The sequence below is a fragment of the Oryzias latipes genome, chromosome 21 (genome assembly GCF_002234675.1).
Source record: "Oryzias latipes chromosome 21, ASM223467v1".
NCBI lineage: Eukaryota > Metazoa > Chordata > Actinopteri > Beloniformes > Adrianichthyidae > Oryzias > Oryzias latipes.
The window spans coordinates 19869586-19893090 of record NC_019879.2 but is presented as its reverse complement, the minus strand read 5'-3'; the positions used below and the strand labels follow the sequence as shown (position 1 = coordinate 19893090).

At 39.2% G+C, this 23505-nt stretch overlaps 1 protein-coding gene across 1 annotated transcript; it reads left to right on the top strand.

Moving 5' to 3' along the window:
- Window positions 1-6657: 6657 nt before the first annotated feature.
- On the top strand, window positions 6658-23107 carry trpm2 (transient receptor potential cation channel subfamily M member 2). The gene is made up of 33 exons (XM_023950491.1): window positions 6658-6974; window positions 9029-9102; window positions 9644-9812; window positions 9897-10077; window positions 10231-10394; window positions 10482-10662; window positions 10789-10850; window positions 10920-11120; window positions 11250-11352; window positions 11919-12040; window positions 12902-13234; window positions 15279-15404; window positions 15473-15602; window positions 15671-15816; window positions 16040-16152; window positions 16220-16318; window positions 16394-16604; window positions 16707-16825; window positions 16903-17035; window positions 17180-17351; window positions 17442-17622; window positions 17701-17882; window positions 18070-18193; window positions 18797-18884; window positions 19035-19110; window positions 19223-19368; window positions 19452-19516; window positions 20173-20196; window positions 20275-20361; window positions 20440-20518; window positions 20597-20698; window positions 22381-22497; window positions 22580-23107. The coding sequence occupies exons 1-33, from the start codon at window positions 6897-6899 to the stop codon at window positions 22685-22687; spliced, it is 4296 nt and encodes a 1431-aa protein (XP_023806259.1). The 5' UTR covers window positions 6658-6896; the 3' UTR covers window positions 22688-23107.
- Window positions 23108-23505: the final 398 nt, after the last annotated feature.

Here is a 23505-nt window from a genome sequence, read left to right as displayed (position 1 = left end):
TGAGCGTCTTGCGTCACTTCCGGACATTCACTCCTACCTGTGTGCCGCGTGTCAAAGATTGTATATGAAATCAAACCCCACACTGCGGCAAAAAGACACGATCAGGACGCTTGTGTTTTTATGTTTAAAACTCCAACGCTACTATGTTTAAAATCTATATTATTCGGTTGTTGCAGTTTTACCCTCTTATTTCATTTTTTTGCAAGATACGTGTTCTCATTTTTTAATGTTTGATCATTGCAATTTCCATATCTGAGTTCAAAAGCGAAAGGTCTTCCATTACGTTAAATGTATTTTTTAACAGCAGGTAAGAATACAAGTTATCTTGTTTGAAGTAAATTGGTATATACTGTTTGCTTCGAAAAATAAAATAAAAAAAGTAACGATGTCCTTGACACAAAATTTTGTAAACAAGAGAGATTTTCGAGTGGTCTTAAAAAATGTCATAAGTGAAAAACTCTGGTAGTTGAGTTTATTTACTAAATAAAATCATAGTGATACATCGTAGCTTTTTTTTTATCTGTGCTGCCGTGGTTAAAAATAGCTTATTTGCGCCACCCGTACAGTTAACAACAACAGAGACAAAAAATTTAAAAGTCTCATTTCATTATTGAAAATAATTAAAATTTTGAAAATGATTTATTACTTTGTTTGCAGCCTTCTGACGCACTCAACTCCCCACGATTCACTTTACACCACAAAAAGACTGCCATTGGGTCACAACAGCTGATCGTAAAGTTCCCAAATGTGTATTTGGTGCAATTACTCCAACTAAAATTTGAATTAATTCTACTTATACTTTATAGTGGAATTTTTCGATTTTTGTTCAAATCAGAACAACGGTTGAATGAATAGATTGTGAAACCGATACTGCTCCGTTTGTCTGGCCACCTCCGCTGGACCAATCAGAGCCCGCCGAGGCTGTTCCGAAACTGGGAAACCGCAGCAGAAAAATCCGGGACTTTTGAGGGAAACGTGAATGCAGCATGAGTGTGTTCATGCCACACTTGTAACAATCAAGGCAAATTATAAAACAAATTTATACTTTTGATCTTGTATTTGATAAATAAATAAATGAATAAATAAAAACAGAATCATATATTTTAGGCATAGGTCATGTAACAACAACAAAAGCATGGATTTTTGTACAACCTTTCCAGAAGTGGTCTGTCATATTGTAATAAACACTTGACATGTTAAAGACTTTTATTTTTTAGAACAACTATAGCGCTTTGCTAACAGTAAATAATGACAGAGTTCAGTGCATACCTTCATGACCAAGTATTTATTATATATATCAACATCTAACAGTTTTATTTTATGTTAGAATTTATTCCAGCTTTACTCCATACCACCCTGCAATTTCTGTACAGTGCTGCACATATGCGTGTACCAGCATGTTGTATGTAACTTTCGGTTTCAGTCATGCATGTTTGATGGCTTTATTAAAGGGGTTCCCTGACAGATGCATTTGATCAATTATCATGGTCAAATCTTGCAGATGTGTGGTGCTGCAGCCAAATGCTGGGACTTTGGTTTGCGTTGAGACACTGAGGAGGCTCATCATGGCTCATCACCTAAGAAGCATTGCTAATCTTAACCTCCAAAATTGAAATTCTGTACTGTCAGTGGCCCATCATTTTTTATTTCAAATGTATTTACACTAGCTACGTGGTGGTGCAGTGGTTAGCACTCTCGCCCTGGTTCGAATCCCGGCTGGGACCTTTCTGAGTGTAGTTTGCATGTTTTCCCCGTGCATGCATGGGTTTTCTCCAGGCACTCCGGATGCCTCCCACAGTCCAAAAACATTCTTCATTGGTTGAGTGGTTACTCTAAGTGTCCCTAAGTGAGCATGTGTGACTGTATAGGAGTGATAGTTTGGCCCTGCTACAGACCTGTCCAGGGTGTAACGGGCCTTGACCAACAGAGGCCGGGACAGGCTCTGGCAACCCCCTGACCCTGAAAGAGATATAGGGGGTAAACAAATTAAATGGATGGATTTGTGCTTCGTTTTTGTGCTGTTAATTTCCCACAATATATCCTTTATTCTGCCCAGGTAAAGGTTAGGAAACATTTGCACTCGTGTGTCATCCTCATAACCCTTGAACAGCTGGAACAGACAAACACAGCAGCTGCATGTCAACATTTCTGCAAATGTGCTGGAAATAGCCAAAGAACGATGCCTTATCTGCAACCCATGGACAAATGGGTCCCTCTACATCCAAGAAAAAAATAGCCCAGTTACAAACCCAACTGAGGCAGGGGTGTAACACCAGACAAAATATTAAAGCAAAGCTGGCAGTGAATTCCATAAATTGATGACTGTCCTTAGCTGAAGTTCCAGTTCTATTTGTAATGAGGGTAAAGTTTCATTCAGAGGCTGTTAGAACAGAAAAAGCAAACATTCTTCTCGAAGAATACACCTCTTGGCTTTATTTCACTGGTGTGCTCAGTCTGAAGTGAAAAAAATTAGGGAGTTGAGCCAGAAGATGAACATTATACACTCAACCTCTAAAACACTGAAGGAGTAAGAGGAAAATGACATTACTGTGTCTGAAAAAGTGAAGAGGAGTTTTGCTTTAAAGAAAAACTGAGATTTATTGCAAATCTACAGATTAAATTAAATCATAGATCCTGTTTTTGACCTCAGTTGAGATGAGCTCAGAACTCTAACAGCACAAATATAAATCGGTTTAAGATGCATTTTATTCTCAAATGATGCAATTTTGAGAAAAAAAATCTAAATAATTTCCCCATAGTTCTTGCAAAACAGTAATTCATTGACTGATAAATTAATTATCCTTTGTTAAATGAAGTGTGATTGATTAGATTAGCTAATGTGTTGTAGTTTTGGAGTAAGACCTTTTTCAACTAGACATTTTCCCCTCAACATTATCCTTAACAGCAGAATGAGAATCAAAATTCAGGTTTTTAAATCTTTCATCAACTTCCATCACCAGCACTGAGAACTTTTGACCAAATGAAGTGAGGGTTTACCAACATTTCCTGCCTCTAGATGTCAGTATAGAATGAGTTCAGCATCTCAAATATTAACAAACAGATCTCAACTGAATTCTTTTGAGTTGCAACCCTCTTCTTTCCTGCTCACTTTGTACACCAGTGACTTCCAGTACAACTCAGTCATGTCATCTCCAGAAGGTTGTCGGCTGCCATAACGGTGAGCGGGAGGAGGAGTACAAGGAAGTTGCGGATAAATGTGTGAGGTGGGCTGGAGTAAATCACCAGTTGCTCAGCGTGGAAAAGACCATTCAGATGGTGAATTACTTCAGGAAGAAACGTCCAGCTTCCCAGCCTCTCAGCATCTTGGGCAGGGATGTGGAAGAGGTAGAGGAGTACAAGTACCTGGGAGTAACCATTGACAACAGACTGAGCTGGAAGACCAACAGCACTGCTGTGTACAAGAAGGCCAGCAGACTCTACTTCCTGAGGAAACTGAGGTCCTTCAATGTGTGCAGCAGGATGCTCAGGATGTTCTACCAGTCTATTGTGGTCAGCACTCTATTCTTCTCTTCTAATAGACTGAACACACTGATTAGAAGGGCTGGCTCTGTAATAGGGTGCAGAACGGACATGTTTGAAGCTGTGATGTGTAACCGGCAGGTCTGCCTGTGACAGGTGCATGCCTGCTTGATTGGGGATTTAGTTCAGCTGTGTCTGCCCCTTCATAAGGAACAGGGAGTGAGTTGACAGACAGTGGCTGCCTGCATGCATGGTGGTATGTATGGCTGAAGAACCTCTTGTTGGGAGGATGTAGAGCATGGTTTTTACTCATTTACATTTTGCTCTTTTAACTAGATGCTGTAAGCGGCTGGAGGTGTTGCAGATGTCATGAGCCACTGCCATGAGCCACTGCATGTTCTTTACCCACCCTTTTTATATATTTTTAATGTGTTTTTAGAGCGACGCTGTATTTATTGTGTGGTTGACTCTTTCTTTTTATTGTTGTATAGGTCTGAGTTGGGCGCCGGTGCGTGTGGTGTTGGTGAGGGGGGGGCCCCTTGTGGCAGCGTCTTCCTCACTCCAGTTCCCTAACTGTATTTGTTTATTTCCCTTTTAGTGTGTAGTGGAAGTTTCTTTGGCAAGTTTTTTCTTAGTGTGTGGATTTGTTTTCAGCACTGAGTGGAGTGAGGTGCGCTGCCTCGTACTGGCTTACTCCACAGCCTCTCTTTCCCTCCCCTCCTGCACAGGCGATCGGCTCGGCCTTCCTGTTTTTTTATTTCTGCATCTTTTATTTATATAAGCATTTTTTGTTTCAGCCATTTTTTTTTTTGGTGGTTCCACTCTGCACTGGCAGTACCTTGGACACAGATGGCGAGGAGGACTTTGAACAAGCTTGTATCCATCAAGGATAATCTATGGAGCATCCTGTCCTTGATGGTCAGCGGAGCACTTTTCCAAGAGGCAAGGCAGCTGATCCCATTGACTTGAACTAAAAAAGCTTTGTCTGTCTCGCCGGTTAATGTTTGGTTTTCGTGGGCACATACTATTTTGACAACTTGCCAAGAAATAAATGTTTTACATAATTATTTAGAAAAGATTTTTATTTTTTCCATGTTTCCTTATTTGATTACATTGCTCTCAAACGTTTGACAGTAACTCTCCCTTACACTCTAAATGTAATAACCTGGAAAGGCTTTGTAATTTTGGTGACATAATCCTTAAATCATAAAGATACATTCTGTTTATCTACACCACTATAGAAAGGCAGAAGGGGAATTAAAAGGCTCATTATGTGACAACACTTCTTGAACTGGTGGTGCAAGACCTAAAATACAGGAGACCTGGTTTGTGGCAGCAACTCAGAAGTTTATCAATTAAACCTAAGCTTGACAAAACCATAAACTAAAAGGAGTGAACAAACTAAAAATCAGATGTGTAGAAATGGATCAATTAACAAATTGAAGTGCTGTGGATAGTTAACTTAAACTGACAGGAAAAATGAGAAAATACAACTCTCAAATTAAATCAAAAAAAAAAAAAAAAATCTGCCACTATTGGTTTCCTATTATGTTACGACAGTTTGCAACAGCCTGAAACTGAATTGCCGTCCCTGCAGATGCTCCTGTCACACGTGGCTCACGTGTGTGAAAAAGGGGAGGTGGGCTCAGGCGAGGTGGAACAGCGCACACGGAGCACTGCCTGGTGTGCACCAGGATCATCCTGTGCTTTTAGATTACTCAGTTAATGCTAATGTCATTTATAAACTGTTGTATACATTTTGATGACGTCTTTATTTTCCAATGTATTCTTTGTCTGCCTGTCGTTGGTGTCAGTTTTTGATATAGCAGGTAATGCAGAAAAACAGCTGCACTTTCAGATCATAAACAATTGACCATTTCAAAAAAAAAAAAAAAAAAAAAAAAAAAAAAAAAACTTAGGACCAAGGTACCACCAGTGCAGAGTGGAGCCAACAAAAAAACAAAAAGGCTGAGTCAATAAAAGCTTATAAATTTTTTTATTTAACAATTTAAAAATCTTTCGTGGCAGTTTTACTCTGCTTAACTGTACCAAGAAAAGAAAAATAAATAAGATGCAGAACTAAAAACCAGGAAGGCCGAGCCGACCACCTGTGGAGGAGGGGAGGGAAAGAGAGAGGCTGTGGACTAAGCCAGTACGAGGCAGCGCACTTCACTCCACTCCACGCTGAAAACAAATCCACACACAAGAAAAACTTGCCACAGAAACTTTCACTACACACTAAAAAGGGAAACAAACAAATACAGTTAGGGAACTGGAGTGAGGAAGACTCTGCCAGTGAGGAAGACGCTGCCAACTGCAATCTGGAATGCCTCTCTGCTCGACTCAGCATTACGGGTTTGGATTGAGGGTTTAAATCACCAAATAGTTCGGCTGCCTCTGTGTTTGCAGCTCACCGCTCCTCTAGGAGAGGGGTCAAATACAGACAACAAATGTCACACACTGCAGGTGCATGACAACTTGAAATCCCACAGCGGTCACTGAAATAACACAAAACTCACAAAACGAATGTTATGAGAACCTTTATAATTAAAATAAATTAACCAAAATCAACATTTTTGATCTTGAATTGTTGTTCAACAAAAAATCTAACTGAACTAGCAAAAGCAGAGGAAGCTCAAAGAAAGATTAAAGAATTGCTTGTGCTCCAGTTCCCTTGAAAAAAGAGTGTTTTTTTTTTTATTGGTGTCAAAGACTATTCTGAAAAGGTGCTGTCTGTCTGTGTCAGTAAGCGTAAGTACTGATTAACTCACTAGTTTTTTCTGCTTTGACACAAACTGAAAGTAAATGAATCTCTGAGAGCTCTCTGCAAAGCAGAGGAACTGAATCAGGTTTGTTAGGAATATTCAAATGTCATAGAACTTTCGCCAAGAACTCTTTTTAGAAATGTTGTCTCATCTTTATTTTTGCTATGTTAATATTGAAAACGTGAAGTTGTATTTTTCAGGTTGAGTCTTGTTGCTTCATGCATTAGTTAAAAGGCAATGAAAACTTTACTAACCCCGCATGAGAACGTGGAAAAGTTTGTCAGAAATCCTAACACAAAAAGGAAAACTCTGAAAGATAAGTACATGTCTAATAAGTCCAACAGTGTGTGGCCTTCAACCTAGAAGAGTGCTTTGTCTGCATGTGAGCCAACAGGCAGAATTCTTAATAAAACTGTTGGAACTGTTAACAGGCGGAAGGTAACGGGACTTTTCTGGAGAACAGTTTCAGATTATTGCGCAAAAAAAAAAGATCAGCATAAAAGGACATGTCATCACCCTAAGAGACATACTTCTGCTTTCTCTCCTCACTCTTTCGTTATGAGAAAGAAAATCATTACACTTTGTCTTGGCAGAGGCCAGCCGACGCAGAGGTTTGAGGCTTTAAATTCCAAGGCCAAATCTAAGATTTAAATGTACTTCCAGACATTGACCAACCTGGAGCTACAGAAGATGCTTGTGCCCAATCAAGGAGGGTCTTGTTGGACAGAGGTGAGTCTTTTACTGAAAGTTGCATTACTTTTTCATAAAACTTTACAAGCTGCGCTTTTTTATGCCAATTTAGCACATTTTTTAAGCTGAGAGATTTTTTGTTGATGTGTTGTCCGTTCTTGTCGTCTTTATTTGACAGGTAAAGTGACGATTGATATAAGTTAATCAGGGGTCTGCAACCTTTAACATTTAAAGAGCCAATTGGGTCGTTTCTCACTTAACACAACCCAAAAGGAGTCACAAAGTCATATTTCCCCCTCAAGAAAATGAAGACACTGATTTGTAGTTATGGTATTGTTACTATTATGATGAATTAAAAGAACTATGGTTGTTTTTAGCATAAAAAACATAAAGAAAAAAATAGCCTTTTTTAAAATGAGTAATGGTTATAACTTTTGACGAATGTTCCTATGACTTCCTTCAAAAATAAAAGACACCCTGTGTCACATGTCTCAGTGCAGCAAATGCAGTAGTATAAGGTTATTTATGTCAGCAGAAAAAAAAAAAGGAAAGCAAAACCACACAGTTTATTTTACATTTTTGTGGTTTTATTTTGTGGTGCCGCTGTTCCAGAAATAAACCTAATCCTACACCTTCATTATAAATTGAAGTTGTGTTTACTGATGTCAAATTGATTTTCAGTTAAAATGTTTTAGTTTAAACTACAAAGCTGAATCGTTTGCTGGAATGTTGGAGCATTGTGGGTAATGTCGTCAGGAGCCTGGTGGAGAGATAATGTTCTTGAACTGTTTGGGAATAAGTCAAATACAGTTTGAGTTTGTTTACTATACATTTTTTTTCTTTAGTACTAACTTACTTTTTACCTTCATATGGACCATTTACTCAGTGGAAAAATTGACATTTCTACTCAAATTAAAGTTTGACATTTTCAAAAAAAAAATGGCAAAAATGGTACAACTATATGGAAAACCAATAAAAAGTTCAGAGGATTTCGTGTAAGTTTGAAAAAAAAAAAAAAAGTAATAACAATAAGAAAAACAGCCCAATTGCAGTTTGTTGTGTCTGTTCTGTTGTTTGTTGTGGTTGCTGACCCGTGTATGTAAATGCTGTCAACTGAAAACATTCAATAAAAACAAAGTTTAAAAAAAAAAAACAAAAAAAAAAAACTTACTTTTTACCTTACAGTTACTTGTCAAGATTAAAAATGTATTTTATCAGAGAGCCAGAGGGATATAACTTTACAGCCTCAAAGAGAACAAATGTGCATACTTGTCAGCTTCAAGTGCTTTAACTGTGTGCATCAAACTCACACATGCAATAGTCATCAATAAGTCATCAAATGTGAAGATTTACCCTCTAAAAAAACTGTCAAGTCAGGCAATTCTTGAACAATATCAAATGGATCCACCACAGCCAAAGCTGTACTAAATGAGTTTACTTTAATGATGTATACTGTATAAACTGGTGGACAGGATAATCTAAGTTATTGTTTGATTAAAGTTAAAATGACTATTTCAAAAGTTGACGCTATGTCAGATTTTTAAAAAAAACTCTTTTAAGACTTTTTGCGCCACTATGCGTCGCATAGGGACGGTTGAAAATGGCTCACAAAAATGTTCTGCTGGTTCATCTCAAGTCAGCTAAGAAGTAATGAGATGTATACATTTAAACAATAAAGGTGTTGTATGGATGTTTACATAGCCTTAGGAGGGGTGGATGGGACGTTATATTATGTGCATTCATGTCTGTGTGTTTGTGTGTATGTATGTGTGTGTGTGTGGGGGGGGGGGGGGGGGGATGTTAATGTGGCCACATACCCCTATGAAATTAGGTAGTTGCGCCCCTGAGTCAGATGCATATCTGCCTGCATCACAGTTCGATCAGATTCTCCTCTGCAGCTCGGCTCTGACATCACTGCAGAGCTCAAAGCAAGCCAGCTCCCACTGCGGATGCTCCTTTTCCTCCGCTTCAGCATGTCTGACATGGCCAGCATCGTCAACCTCCATGCTCTGCGAGAGGTTAAGGTGGAGCTGGCTAAGGCTCAGACTTTGAGTGCATCTTTGAAAAACCTTCCTCTATCCTTTTATGTCCAGCGCTGTGCCTTGTCCTGTTGGATGAAGCAAAACATCAACAAGAAGGAATGTGCCCTTTTCCAGAAGGGTCCCAGGTAGGATATGAACCGACTTCATACTTCTTATGGAATGGGATGATATTTGCCACTGTTATGTTCAAACATTTATTTTTAAATTTATAATCTTAAAACATTTTTGGGGTTCAGGCTTCCGTAAACTCTAAGAGTTTTGACCCTCATGACTTTTAAAAGCATTCGGTTGATGAGCGGCCAAAAGAAATGTGAAAACATTAGTATAAAGATAGCTTAAACCTTAAAAATATAAAATGGATGATGATGAATTAGGTGCATACTTAAATTTTACAATTTTTCAGATTCGCAGGTCAAATAACTGCTTTATCTTATTGACTGTAAGCTTCTTCAGCTGCTTCTTTTTGCGCCATGACCTTGAGCTACAAACACCAAATACTCAATTTCTGCAAAAATTTGCAACTTAAGAAATAAAAAAAAACATGTCAAGCTTTGAGTTCTTGCCAACAAATAATGTGTTGAATTTGGAGAATCTCCACAACACATGTTTTCTGTGCATTATAATGAACCCATGTATCAACACACGTTTACTCTCGTTTTACACCAGTGAGGAAATATGTAAGTGTGGTTACTCCAAGGAGGCTCATAACGTTGAAGCCATCAAGCCTGAGGACTTTGTGGGGGAAACATGGAACAAACACAGACATGTCCTGGATGTTCCCACCAATGCATTTGGAGAAATACAGTTTGATGGTTTGCAACAAACAACTGCCAAGGTGAAGCAACCGTTTCACAGTTTAAAATCCGTGCCTGTGCTCCCTCCTTCCTGACCCCGCTTGTGCTTTGTGTGTACGTCTCAGTATGCCAGAGTGTCTTCAGAAACCAGCCCCGAGGTTTTGTATGACCTGCTGACTGAACAATGGCACCTTTTGCCTCCCAACCTGCTCATCTCAGTGACTGGAGGAGCCAAAAACTTTAACCTGAAGCCTCACCTTAGGAACATGTTTCACAGAGGACTCATCAAAGTGGCCCAGACCACAGGTCAGATCAGCAAAAGGTGTTTTTAAAGTATGAAGAAAATCTGGGGATGTCTGTGATGGATGTGTGGATGTGGAATCTGGGAACCACATAAAGAAAAGTGTCAAATAATCTATGGGGGCAGATTTGAAGGCTTCAAATGTTGTGCTTTTGCAGGTGCCTGGATTATCACTGGTGGTACCAATGCGGGTGTCATGAAGCACGTGGGACAGGCGGTGAGGGATTATTCTCTGAGCAACTCCATACAGGGGCAAATTGTAGCCATTGGAGTGGCAACATGGGGGGTCATCCACAACAGGGAAGCTTTGATCAATGAAGAAGTAAGATTATCGTATTTTTTACATTTCTACTGTTGGCAATCCAACAATCTGTGTCATTTTGACTTCTTTGTCATTGTTTCAATTCAGGGTTGTTTTCCTGCCCTTTATATGACAGACAAAACAAGTCAGGGCAGATTGTCTTGTCTTGATAAAAACCACACGCATTTCCTTCTGGTGGACGATGGGACTCATGGACACTATGGTGTGGAGATTGAGCTGCGCACTTGTCTGGAGAAATGTATTTCTGGGAAACAACTTGGAAAAAAAGGTTAACAGGAACTGGATTAATTTCCTACCTAATAGCAAGCTCTTACTGGCACCATCTAAGAAGTGGTTTTCCTTTCTCTATATCTGAATTTATTGATTTTTTTCTCCCCTCCTTTTTGAAATCTAGACAGCAGCGTGACCATCCCAGTCGTATGTGTGGTTTTGGAGGGAGGACCAGGCACCCTGAATGTGAGTAAACAGTTCAGCTCCTGCCTTTAATCCTTGTGTTTGCTCTTATCTGACTGTGTCTCCTCTCAGACTATCTTTAATGCAATGAAGAACGGCACACCGTGTGTGATCTTCGAGGGCACCGGAAGGATAGCAGACGTGATCGCTCAAGTGTCAGGACTGCCTCTTCAGCAGATCACAATCACTCTCATCCATCAGCTGATGGAGAAGTTTTTTGGACAAGAGTATAAAAAGTTCACTGAATTGAGTGTCATTGAATGGACCAAAAAGGTTTGCAGATTGCACCATCTTTTGTTGTACTTTTACTGAGTTAAAACTAACTTTTTCTATCAGAATAATACGGCAATTAAAACACTGCTGGCTCACATCCAAAATGTTGAAATCTGCTCTCTGGTCCAGATCCAGGACATTGTTAGGATGTCCCACTTGCTGACAATATTCAGAGTGACAGAAGACAGTCATGGAGATGTGGATGTTGCCATTCTTAAAGCATTATTGAAAGGTAACCATAAGAAAGCATCACTGTGAATGCACAGAATAACTGAAGATGAGAGGACTTCATCCTAGACCGTCTCGGTCAAAGTCAGTGATCTCAAATGCATCAGTCATTAACTTAATCTATTTAGGAAGATTCAGAGTGTCTTCTAACTGTATTGATGTACTTAAGTCCGTTCAGACTGAGCGAGTCTTAGGCAGCTCGTGTGTGAGAAGTCAGAGCCGGAGTGCGCTAAAACCATGTGAGTCCTGCACTATTGTCAGGAGTTAATGATCCCTCCAGGCTTCTTTGCCCACACTTTCCGACACTGAGCTGAGCTAAGCATCAAATATCATCAAATCAAATTATATACCAATAATAGCTATGAAATAATAAATGAAGCTACTTGTTCTCATTGTTTTGTAAAACCTCTTTGGTCTCAAACATCTTTTGTGACATACCGAATGTGTGGCACTTTCAGGCCTTTAATTCCTTATTAATAAAAATTTAGAATTTTGAATAATCAAAGTTAATATTATTTCATGCATTTATAATTTTTCATAAATATTGTGATCTGTAAATGCTCCACACAGCCTCTCGGAGCAGTGAAACACTCACATTGGATTGCTGGAAAACCCAACTGGAACTGGCTGTTGCCTGGAACCGAGTGGACATAGCCAAGACCGAGATCTTCACTGAAGACAGCCTGTGGAGTGTGAGTTTGACCATCAACTTCTGTCACATCTGACACGGGACAAAGAGAATCATCTGGACCCCATTTTCAACAATGACAGTATTCTCAGAACGACAATGACTTCTATTGTAAAAACGTTCCCAGTGGTCTTTTAATTCTGTTTGCCATTTTTAGACAAAATCAAAAAACCTGTGTTGTTTTCTGGGACATAATATCTGCAGGGCGGCGGGAGTTCATTAGCAATTTACCTCTGATGCGTAGGCGGGACAATTGGAGAGGGGGAACCCCGCCCCCCTTCCCCTCCCTGTTGCTAAGATCTCTCTATTTAGGTGGAGCAGGGAACTTGTGGCCATCGTATTTTCTACATTACAAATAAGCTCTATTTGAGCTGCATTTTTCATCTGCTCCTTATTCACAACGATTTGAATAAAAAAAAACTCAGAGATGAAATTTTGACCCAAATTTTCTTTATATATATCCTCCATCATCAGAAAATTACCACAAGATTGTGTTAAAACACCAAAAACATTGGCGTGGGTCTTCAGTTAGACACAAGTAAAAGCATGATGCAGAAAAAAGTGAATTGCATTGACGACTGTCTATCTTTTGTGACTTTCTCTAACAGATTAGTGTAGAGTTGTTCACTGTATGAGGTTTTATTTATCAGGTTTATCTTGTAACGCATGAGGCCCAAAACAGCACACAGTAAATATATAATATGTCTTTTTTACCTAACAAAACACAGTACAATTTTTCCGATGGCTTTTAAAAAATGGCTTATGTTGTTCAAATTTTAATGCAGAGGGGACAAACTGGTTATATATGTTTTATTAAAAGTGGTTATAAAAGTCTCTTCTCACCGATACATCTTTCTTCCCGTAGTCTGCTGACCTCCACCAGGCCATGTTCTCTGCCCTAGTTGGCAACAAGCCTCAGTTTGTGACCCTGCTGCTGGAAAACGGCATGAGTCTCAGGAAGTTCCTGCAGAACGAGGAAACTCTGTGTAATCTCTACAGAGAGATGCCCAGCTGCATCTTTCTGCGCAAGTTAGCCAAGCGGGTCCACAGCAAGGCTGACCTGGTGGACTCCAACAACATCACGCTAACTCACGTCTCTGATGAGGTGCGCCATCTGTTGGGCAATGCCACACGACACATCTATCCTCCATATGTGGAGCAGCGCTACTGCATGTCAGCAGAAGACCTGTCTTTGTCAGTGAGTACTCTGCATTTGTATGTGGAAACTGACTGATCAAGCTACAGTAGCTGCATGGCTTACACTTCCTTGGAATAAACTACATCAAATAAGGTGTAAATGTCAGCAACAATGATTTGCCTTTTCATCACTGCCTCCCTGAGAAGAGAGAAAAATAATTCAGTAACTAAACTATCGACCACCTAGAAGCGAACCACAAGACTGAATTGTGTGTTGTAGTGTCCCTAATCCCCCACCCAATAAAATGTTCCCATTTTCTTTGGAAAATATGATGCAAATTGGTTACAATGACTTTGCCAGAACTCATTGACTGAAGGGCATCAGCTCTCTATTTGGCATAAAGATGTCAAAACTAGTCAAACTAGGGTTTATTACATCATTTCACCTCTAAAGTGTTAAACCATCTCAACGAGAGCCTAACAAGTTCAGTTCAAGGCTCAAGTATTTGCAGTGCAGGTCAACTCTCAAGCCCCTCTCTGTACCATCTGAAACAACAGGACAAGGACGGCAGAAAAATGATAACAGTAGGAGTATAACGCTCATTCATTCATCTTCTAAACCCGTTTTATCCCTTTTGGGATCACGGGACTCCCGGAGCCTATCTCAGCCACTTGTGGGTGAAGGCAGGGGACATCCTGGACAGGTTGCCAGGTTGCCACAAATCACACACCAATGTATATTCACACCCATGAAGAATTTAGAGAAACCAATTACCCATGGAGCATGTTTTTGGAGGGTGGGAGGAAGCTGGGGTTCCCGGAGATTCAATAAATATCATAATTTGTGGTTGATGATACGATTTATGGTAGATGTCGGTTCCTTTCGAACGATCCGATTCAATCCGAAACACAGACCTAAAATCAATCCAGGACATCTTTAGCCAAAATTTCAACCAGTGTGACTCAGAGATAAATACCTGGGTACTGAACAGTGCAGGTGAAGTTATGCAGATTCCTTGTATTTCTTGCAAGATAATCATGTGTAAATTAAATATGTGTACAAACAAAAAAGTAAACAAGAACTATTGGCAAATCCATTCACATTTTCACATTTCACATTCACATTTTTCAAAATAATCCAAGGGGAACATTATTAACATTCTACTACACTGTATATTCACAACTTTGTAAAATTCAAAGTGTTTTCACAAAGTGGATTGCATGATGGCTTGGTCATTTTTTGTTGCCATCACATGTCCACTATGATGGAACTTAGTCATTTTTACTTTACAGTAAAATAACCCTACCATGCCATTTATTCAAATGTATTTTTCTTCCCAACATTGTTTATCGATTTATCGGAGATTCGATTTGATTACCAACTTGCGTCAGACAGATCTAACTGGTTGGATCACGGGTCCAACCAAATCGATTACTTGTAATACCCCTAAAAACACAGAATCAGAAGAACTCACAGATATTTAACCTGACAGCTTGTATCAAAATTCTAAGGTGGCAGGTGAAAACAACAGCCAGGAATGATTTATTTTTTATGTCACAAAAATATCACAATATTAAAATCCTGAAAATCCTTAAAATCAACTTTTTTTAGAATTATTTTAACTTCTGCCCTTTTTTATTGAAGAAAAAAATATAACATTTCAGAAAAAATTTCATCTTCTTAAATGAAGTTTGCTAAATTCTATAATTCACATTACTGCCAATTGTATTTTTGTTACAGATGATGAAAAAAGAATTTATTGCAAATAATTAATCTCACTTCTTCAGTTTCATAAATTTCACAGAAAAAATGTTGTCACCTTGAATAAATTATTTAGAAACACCGTTGGTGTCCATTTGAATATTTCACATCTAAATTTTGGCTTCTTCCGTTTTATATTTGCTTTTTTTTAGATATATTAGTTAAAAATAATTTTCATAGTAATTTAAAAAATAAGCCACAATCTTTCAAAGACTTATTTAGTCCACAGCCTTTCATGTTTTCTCTGAGAGATGTAAAGGGATCTAAATATGACACAAAGTTGAATCTGTTGAGGTTTAAACCTTTATTTTTGATTATTCTTTGAATATTTGTTTCTGTTCAGCTTTCTAAAAACAATGGAGCTCCCCGCCCTGCAGGTGAAGTTGCACAGAGGGACGCCTCCAGTGACGTTTTCCTCTGGGCTGTGCTGCAGAACAACAGGGATCTGGCTGAAATAGCCTGGGAGCAGGTATTTAACACACAAACCGACTCAGACCGTGTTCCTGCTTATTCAAAACCTTGAATTCATCCACACAGTGTCAGGACTCCATTTGTGCCGCACTGGCCGCCACTCGGATCCTAAAGAAATTGGCAGGAGGAGAAAGTGATGCTGAAGAGGCGGAGGAAATGCTCAACCAGGCCAGTCATTACGAAGAACACGCAATTGGTATGAAGTGGGCATATAAGTAATTGACAGGGCAGGAATGCATCCAGGTGTGCTTACCTGTGTTCCAGGTGTTTTCAGTGAGTGCTACAACACTGATGAGGAGCGCGCTCTGAAGCTGCTGGTGCACGTCTCCAACTTTTGGGGAGGAACAACATCCCTGTGGCTGGCCCTGAAAGCTGAAGATAAACGTTTTGTTGCTCTGTCAGGTGTTCAGGTGGGGGCAACTTTGGATGTCTGCTTTCCTTTTGGAACAACAGATGGTACAGTCCAATATTTGAAATTCTAAATCAGAAGCAAAAAAAAAAAACAATTAATGTTGTTACATTACTTTAACCTTAAAGGCCTGAGACATTAATTAATGTTCTATCCACACTGAAATGAAGGGCCAGATGCTTCAACAGCGGCAGTGAATCCCTGATCTGATCCACTTCTTTTAGGCCTTCATGACTCGAGTCTGGTGTGGGGAACTTTCAGTGGATAATCACATATTGAGAGTGCTCATTTGCATGCTTTTCTTCCCTCTCATCTACACCGGCTTTTTGGCTTTTAGGTAAGTCCTTCGTGAGAGGAATTTCTATCATTAAAGCAAACATACGCAGTGCTATGATTCTTTCCAGACATGATGAGCTCTTTCAAAAAGAAGCTAAGAAACAAGAGGCCATGAAGAAGGTGAAGAGGGTGACAGGAAACACGCATGGGGCACAGTCTTTGGGCAGGTGAGTGGACGGATCTGCATCATGGCGTCTGTGTCTTCACACTGAGGAGGCACACTGTTATCTGATTCACCACAGCGCCCCCGACAAACCTTTGAGCTGCTGGGACCGACTGGTGAGCTTGTACGGCTCTCCACAGGTTAAGTTTTACTGGAACATCGTCTCCTACTTTTTCTTCCTCAACCTGTTTGCGGGGGTGCTGATGATGGACTTCCACGCAACGCCTTCTGTCCCAGAGCTCCTTCTCTACGTCTGGGTGTTCTCTCTGGTGTGTGAGGAGTTCAGACAGGTCAGACTGGAAATAATGCTGCATCGCTCATGGAAACTGATGAAATCCATATGTAACATAAGAAGTCCACCTTTCCAATTTCCTTCTATTTCCTTCTCTCAGCTATTCTGTAATTCTGATGGATTTGGGTTTAAAATCAAAGCCAAACTGTACATCACTGACCTGTGGAATATTTTGGATGTCCTGTCCATTCTCCTGTTCCTTCTTGGCCTGGCATTCAGGTATGTCCCCCAGTCTCTGTCAATCCTGAAGCGTCACAGCCATTTTTGGTCAATAATCTTAGTTTCTTTCATTTCAGGTTGACGTCTGAGCTTTTCTATGCAGGAAAAATCGTGCTGTGCATTGACTTTGTGGTCTTCTGCCTGCGTCTCATGGCCATCTTTACCATTAGTCAAACCCTTGGACCAAAAATCATCATAGTCAGACGGATGGTGAGCAAATAGCCCTTTAAGGAAAATGTGTGAAATCAGGCAATAGAATACATTTGTTTCCACGATGTGAAGAGTTTTTAAAAACGATGCTTGGAGTGGAACTCTAAAAGATTGGTCATTCACGGAACTGTCTGTCTCCTCCAGATGAAGGATTTGTTCTTCTTCATGTTTCTTCTGAGCATCTGGGTGGTGGCCTATGGAGTGGCCAAACAAGGCATTCTCATCCACAACGACACCCGGCTGGACTGGATTTTCCGTGGAGCAATTTATGAGCCGTACCTCATCATTTTTGGGAATTTTCCTGAAAATTTAGCTGGAAAGTTGAGATTTGTGAACCCATGACTGTCTTTTAATGTTAAACAGATTTTTTTTTCCTGTTTTAATTTGATTGTTTGGTCTTCCACAGAGGCGAAATTTTCTTTGGACTCGTGCAGCATGAACGGCACAGACCCTCTGAAGCCCAAGTGCCCCATTCTGAATGAAAACCACGCTCCAGTCTTCCCCGAGTGGCTCACCATCACCATGCTCTGTGTTTACTTGCTGTTTGCCAACATATTATTGCTTAATCTACTCATAGCAATCTTCAAGTGAGTTCTCTTCAGCAAGACAGTGTCTGTCTCAGCCTTTTCCTTCTTCCTGTCACCCAATTCTTTCGATTTGCACAGCTTCACCTTCCAGGAAGTCCAGGACAACACAGACAGGATCTGGAAATTTCAAAGATACGAGTTGATTAAGGAATATCACAGTCGTCCAGCTGCCCCGCCTCCTTTCATCATCTTCAGTCACCTCTCCCTCCTGATCAGGAGCATTTGGCTGTGTAAATCTCATTGTAAAAGCAAAGACCTCAGTAAGTTCTGCTTATGATGTAATGTTTGCAAACCTTGAGCATCCTTTTATTGCTTCAAGCTGCCCTTTATGACTGTGGTCTGCAGGCTGCACCAGATTGTACTTACACTTTGTGTGATCACTGAACGTGTATATTTGTGCATATTTCCCACTATACAAGCTTTTAAAAGCCTGTCTCAATTTTTTAGAGGATCAGACTGAGGCCATGGAGCTACTGTCCTGGGAGGCTTTAATGAAGGACAGATACCTGCTGTCTGTGAAGCAGGAGACGAGTAGAAGCACAGACAGACTCATCCTGGACACGGCTCAAAAGTAAAATCCACACAGATGGTTTTCATTGTTGCTACCATCACAACTGTGCTCCTCAGACGGTTTTATTATCATTATCTGAGTAATGAATGTATTCACTTATTGTGGACATAGAATTTTTGCCTTAAAAATGTTGCATATTTCAAAATAATTACCCCATCATTTTTTTAATATTTATGCAAAACTTTTTCCTATTTAAAATGATCAAAGCATTAACTTTTTAGATTAACCGAAAACAATTTACTTCTAAAGTAGTTGCACCTTAAAAGATTTCGATCTGCTCAGACCTGATCCAGAATGACTGTGTTACAGTTAAAATCCTTTGCTATGACAAACCAGAGTGTGTAAAATTCACATTCTATAATTACCCCCCCTGCCTTTGAGAAGTAATTCGCTGACTATAACCGGAAATAACTTGGTGGTGTAGTTGCCTTTTTGTTCACTTTAACTTCAGTGTGTTTTTGCTAATAGCTCCAGAATGTCAGGTAAATGTCTGATTGATGTTTTGAAGGAGAAACCAAGATTCTTTTTGGGGAAACAAAGCTCCAGGAGCTGTTTAAAAATTCGGACTTGAAACACAGACTGAGCCTGTTCTGGTTTTTGAAGGGTAACCTCCATCTCTGAGAGGCTGGAGAGGGAAGAGGAAAGTGTGTCTGCTGTCGTGCTGAAGAGACTGACCAGACTAGAAGAGCAGGTAGATCCCTCATTTTGAATTCATCATATTTTCCTTTAAATATTCCCTTAAAATTGCGCACTATGTTAGAGGAGAAGCTTACTATGCAGAAGAGCAGCTAACTTTGTACAACCATCTGGACGTATATATTGATTTACTTTGTCTCATCAGGTTAACCAATCAGCCATAATGCTCCAGTGGATCATGGATAGCCTCAAATCTACCGCAAAAGAAGAAAAACCAGACAGTTAGTGAACTGATTTGCAACGATTAATGCACTTTGACTTTACCAGGAAAAGAATAATAATGAATTAGTTATAATGTACCTCATGCTTTGAACTTATTCTATTTTACTGCAGCCTCTAATGCAGCAGATGAATCATCCAGCTGTTTAAGGAATGAATCAGCAAGCAAAGACAAGTTCCACGTAAACTGCCGGCAGTACTATTACCCCAGCAGTAAAGTTACACGCTTTCCTGTTCCTGACGAGAAAGTACCATGGCAGGTATTTGCTCTAGAGCTGTGATACGTGTTGCACAAAGACAGGTAGGATTTATTGAATTCTTTTTCACCTCCTTTTGTTGTTAGGTCAGCTTCAGCTCATACCAGCCTTCCTGTTATACTTCTGAAGATGGAAATGACTGCATAGATGGGTATGTTTGGACATCAGCAAACCCAAGCTAGATATCAAATACAAACTACATTCCTTTTTGATTAGAAAGCTGTTCAATAAAATCAAAGTTGGCCAAACATTTAGATTCAAACCATATAGATAGAAAATACATATTAAACTAAATATTTCAAACTTGAAAGCTAAAAGGGTCATGTCATTTGAAAACAGAGATGGAACCAGCTTGTCTATTGTGCAACAGCAGGTCATTTCATTTTCTGGCTGGTAGATTTCTTCTAAGCAGCATAAAAGTTTTTTCTATAAAAACCAAAATAAATGAATTAACAAAAACAATAAATGGTTTTAAATAGATTTTTCTATTTCTCCAAGAGAGTACGATCAGTGCCACATCCATCCAATACATTCTCAGATTGTTTTTATTTTTATTTAAAATGAATCAAGATTTGTCTTTATCTGTGACTTGTGGATTTTATGGTACAAAATTATTATTCTTAAAAACAAAAAAAGGTTTCTCCATACATGAATTAACCCTACTTTTTTTGTGGCATTCTGAAATAATTTAGACATTGCATCAATTAAATGTGATTTTTTTTTTTGTTAACCTTAAAGCATTCAGTTTTTTTTTTTAAATTTCCTTTCCCTCTTGTGTGTTTTTTCTACACGTTCCTGCGGCTCAAGACAAGACGGTGCTGATAAATTCCGGTATGTCAAGAGATGCAGCAGAAAACAGAATGTCCTGTAGACTGCTTTAATATCTGATATGGATGATGTCATCACCAGAAACCCAGGAGGGAGGACAGGCGTCAGAGGACGCGGTGCTCTCAGCCACTTCGGTCCAAACCTGCACTTAGACCTGGTGCTGACTCGGTGGGTGGTTTTATGGACTCAGAGCTGGATTTTTGCAGCAGCTGGGAGTTTCTGAGATTCTTATCACATACCTTGCAGGTGGAAAGACGGTGAGAGGTCGGCCTTGGAGTACCTGGCGATCTGTGACAGCAGTCAAAGTATCTTTACTTTGCCCTCAGTGAGTGTTCAGCTTTTGTGATTGCACATCCATCCTGACTCTTTGTATAAATAATCTAATTTATGTTTGAAACTTCAGGGACCTGTGGACTGTGATGATCACCTGCCAGAGAATTTGAAGACAACTCTGGGAAACGAGTTATATAGAACAATAAATGCAAAAGTATCAGAGGGAAAAAAGGTCTGTTTTAAATTTACTGTTTGTTTTTACAGTTAAACAGTAAAGCTGACATGATTATATTTCTAAAATGTTAGTGTATGTATACATTTGTTTTTATTTTTATTGTTGTTTATCTATGTTTGGCGTATGTGGCAGGGAATTATTTATTTCAGCCAAACTGGGGCGTAAATGCTTTTTTTTTTTTTTTTAAACCAAATCTCCAAACTATCCCAGTTTCTACCAGATGATTGAGATTTGAACCCTTGTAGGAATCAGGAACCCAAGTAAGAGTAGGAACCTAAACTGACTTATTTGAATTGGACTGCTCACCTCCACAATACTGTTGATCACTTTTAATTACCTTATTCTTCCTCCTTTAAAACATTTTACAATTGAGAGAACTCTTTTCCAGACTTTGTAAAGCACATCTGTCATTTTTGCAGTTTCTGGTGAAAATATTTCAGCATATTCTGGGAGCATATCGACAAAAACAACCCCAAAGAGTCTCTCTGCTGCACATACTGCTGCATTTGCTAAACGGCTGTTTACAATGACATAGCAATGAGTATTAATATACTATATACAAATTTAATGTGAAGGTTTTAAAAATGTGATTAGCTTTGAAACTTTTGGTGTAAATTAAAACAAAAATTTAGTTATGACGCATAATTATTATATCTCTTGGAATACATCCTTGGAACATAGAAGTGGTGCTTAAACACATTTTTTTTCATTGCTTTGACCCCTAGACTGAAAAAAAGGATGGGTGCGACGTCACCCGTAGAAACTGCCTTACCTCTGGCTCTTATGAAATGATCACCGTTGCTTCCTGATACAGACGCCGCCACGTTGAAACCAGTCGACAGTGATTGGTCAGAGTCACTCTGAGTCATTGCATCTATGACGATGGCGACAGTAGTTGCTATAGATACAATGACTCAGAGCGACGCGGACCAATCACTGTCCACCGGCTTCAACATGGCGGTGCCCGTATCAGGAAGCGATGCTACCTCCTGTTTGGGAACACAAGAAGGGAAGGGCTGAGCTGTCCATTGTTTTTACAGTCAATGCTTTAACCTCATCTTTGCGTTGTTTTTAGAATTAAAACATTTTAATTTTGTCTCTACACTTCTAATCATAAAAGAAAAACAGTTGATCTCAATTTCTGTGTTTTTGCAGAACAAAATGTACATCTTGAAATTACTTTTTTGGGTATAGTTTCAGGCTTATTTTGGAATTACTGTGTTATATAATAAAAAAATGACTGTGAAAGAAAGACACTGGGATTGGACTAAAACACTGATATCAAGCATTGCCACTTAAAACTATTTCAAAGGTGAACTATTAGAGCACATTTTTAAGTAGAAATAAAGTCCTGGACTACTGCCGGTTAAAATATAAAAGGTTTCCGCTGTTCCTAAATGGATCATTTGGATATAATGATAATCTAGAAAAAAGGAATCAAGTTCTTACTTTTAATTGGACACAGTTGCACAAATTCAGATTATTGCTTACAAGTTTAAAAATGTCCTTAAAGTTTGAACATCAGGAGCAGATCTCAGCACTGAAAGCAGCAAGTTCTAACTTTTTTTAATTCAGGGTTTTGGGTCTTTTTTTGTGAAAAACCGGATGCCTTCTTTGATGTGATGTTTTTCTGTTTTTTTTTTTTTATTTTTATCTGACCTGCTGCGTTTGTGTTTCAGTTGCCCAAATGTTACGTGGATGACAGCAGGAACACAGATAATGCCTGGGTGGAAACCACCGTTTTGAACATTCATCTGGACAGAACAAGCCAGGTGATGGTGGACATCAACCCCCAGGTGCTCACAATAACTTATTGTTCATTAAGTCCTGGAACAAACACAGGTTGGCAAAGCTTTAACACTATTTCCTGGCTTTTAGGTGAGACACTCTCCGCAGTGGGAGGAGCTAAGCAGCAAAAACAGACTTCCCCCAGACCAAAGAGAGTCCCTGCAAATGGTTGCAGAGTTGCATAACAGGAAGCTGTGACCTTCCCTTCACATGTGCCTCTCTCTCCCTGTGGCCTTTCTGTAGAGCTTCTGCACATGCATTTATTTGCACTAAAAACTATTAAAGCCATCATTTGCACAAGTGTTTGTAAGATGTGCAAAAATCTCAGTTTGCATAAGACTTTGCCTTATACTGTATTACAGTGAAATTCACAGGAAGGTTAGGATGCAGTTGGATATCGATTCTTTATATATGGGAATACTCATAACAATTCCATCAAGCTCAGTGACAAGAGTTTATTTTTAGTTTAGAATTTTATTACAACTGTGCATCAACAACAAAAAAGGGAAAAACCCTTGACTATATATTAACTGCATGCAAAAATTGCTTTTCCCAATGGAATCATTTATTTTTACTTTGTTTGGATATGAATAAAGCAGTAAAACTTTTGTTCAACTACTTCGTTTGCTCTCTCTTCTTTCAACACAAGAACAGCTTCTTTTGTTTCACTCTTTTGTGCACAAGTAAGACACAATTTTTCGTTTCTATACTGAGAAGCTGTTTTTTTAAATAATTGATCATTCATGGTGCGGAAGAAAAAAATTAAACTGCTTTGCTAATCTGACACCCAAATTTAGATCAATGTGTTTTTCACAGTACAGATTGCATTTTGCGCCGAAAGTTGGCATAAAGGAGCAGGAACTATTGGAAAACTCTGATGATCCCACCAAAAGGATCTGGTGCCGTCACCTCATCAAAAAAATGTATATTAGAGGTCATTGTAACACTTTGAAATATAGATATCAGAATTTAGGTTCAACTTTTGGAGGTTTGACAAAGTAACTTAAAAATGATCC

Coding starts and splice junctions, on each gene's coding strand:
- trpm2 (XM_023950491.1), top strand. CDS start 6,897: ATGTACTTCCAGACATTGACCAACCTGGAGCTACAGAAGATGCTTGTG. Junction 17,623..17,700: donor CTACTCATAGCAATCTTCAA/GTGAGTTCTCTT, acceptor CGATTTGCACAG/CTTCACCTTCCAGGAAGTCC. Junction 20,362..20,439: donor TTAGACCTGGTGCTGACTCG/GTGGGTGGTTTT, acceptor CATACCTTGCAG/GTGGAAAGACGGTGAGAGGT.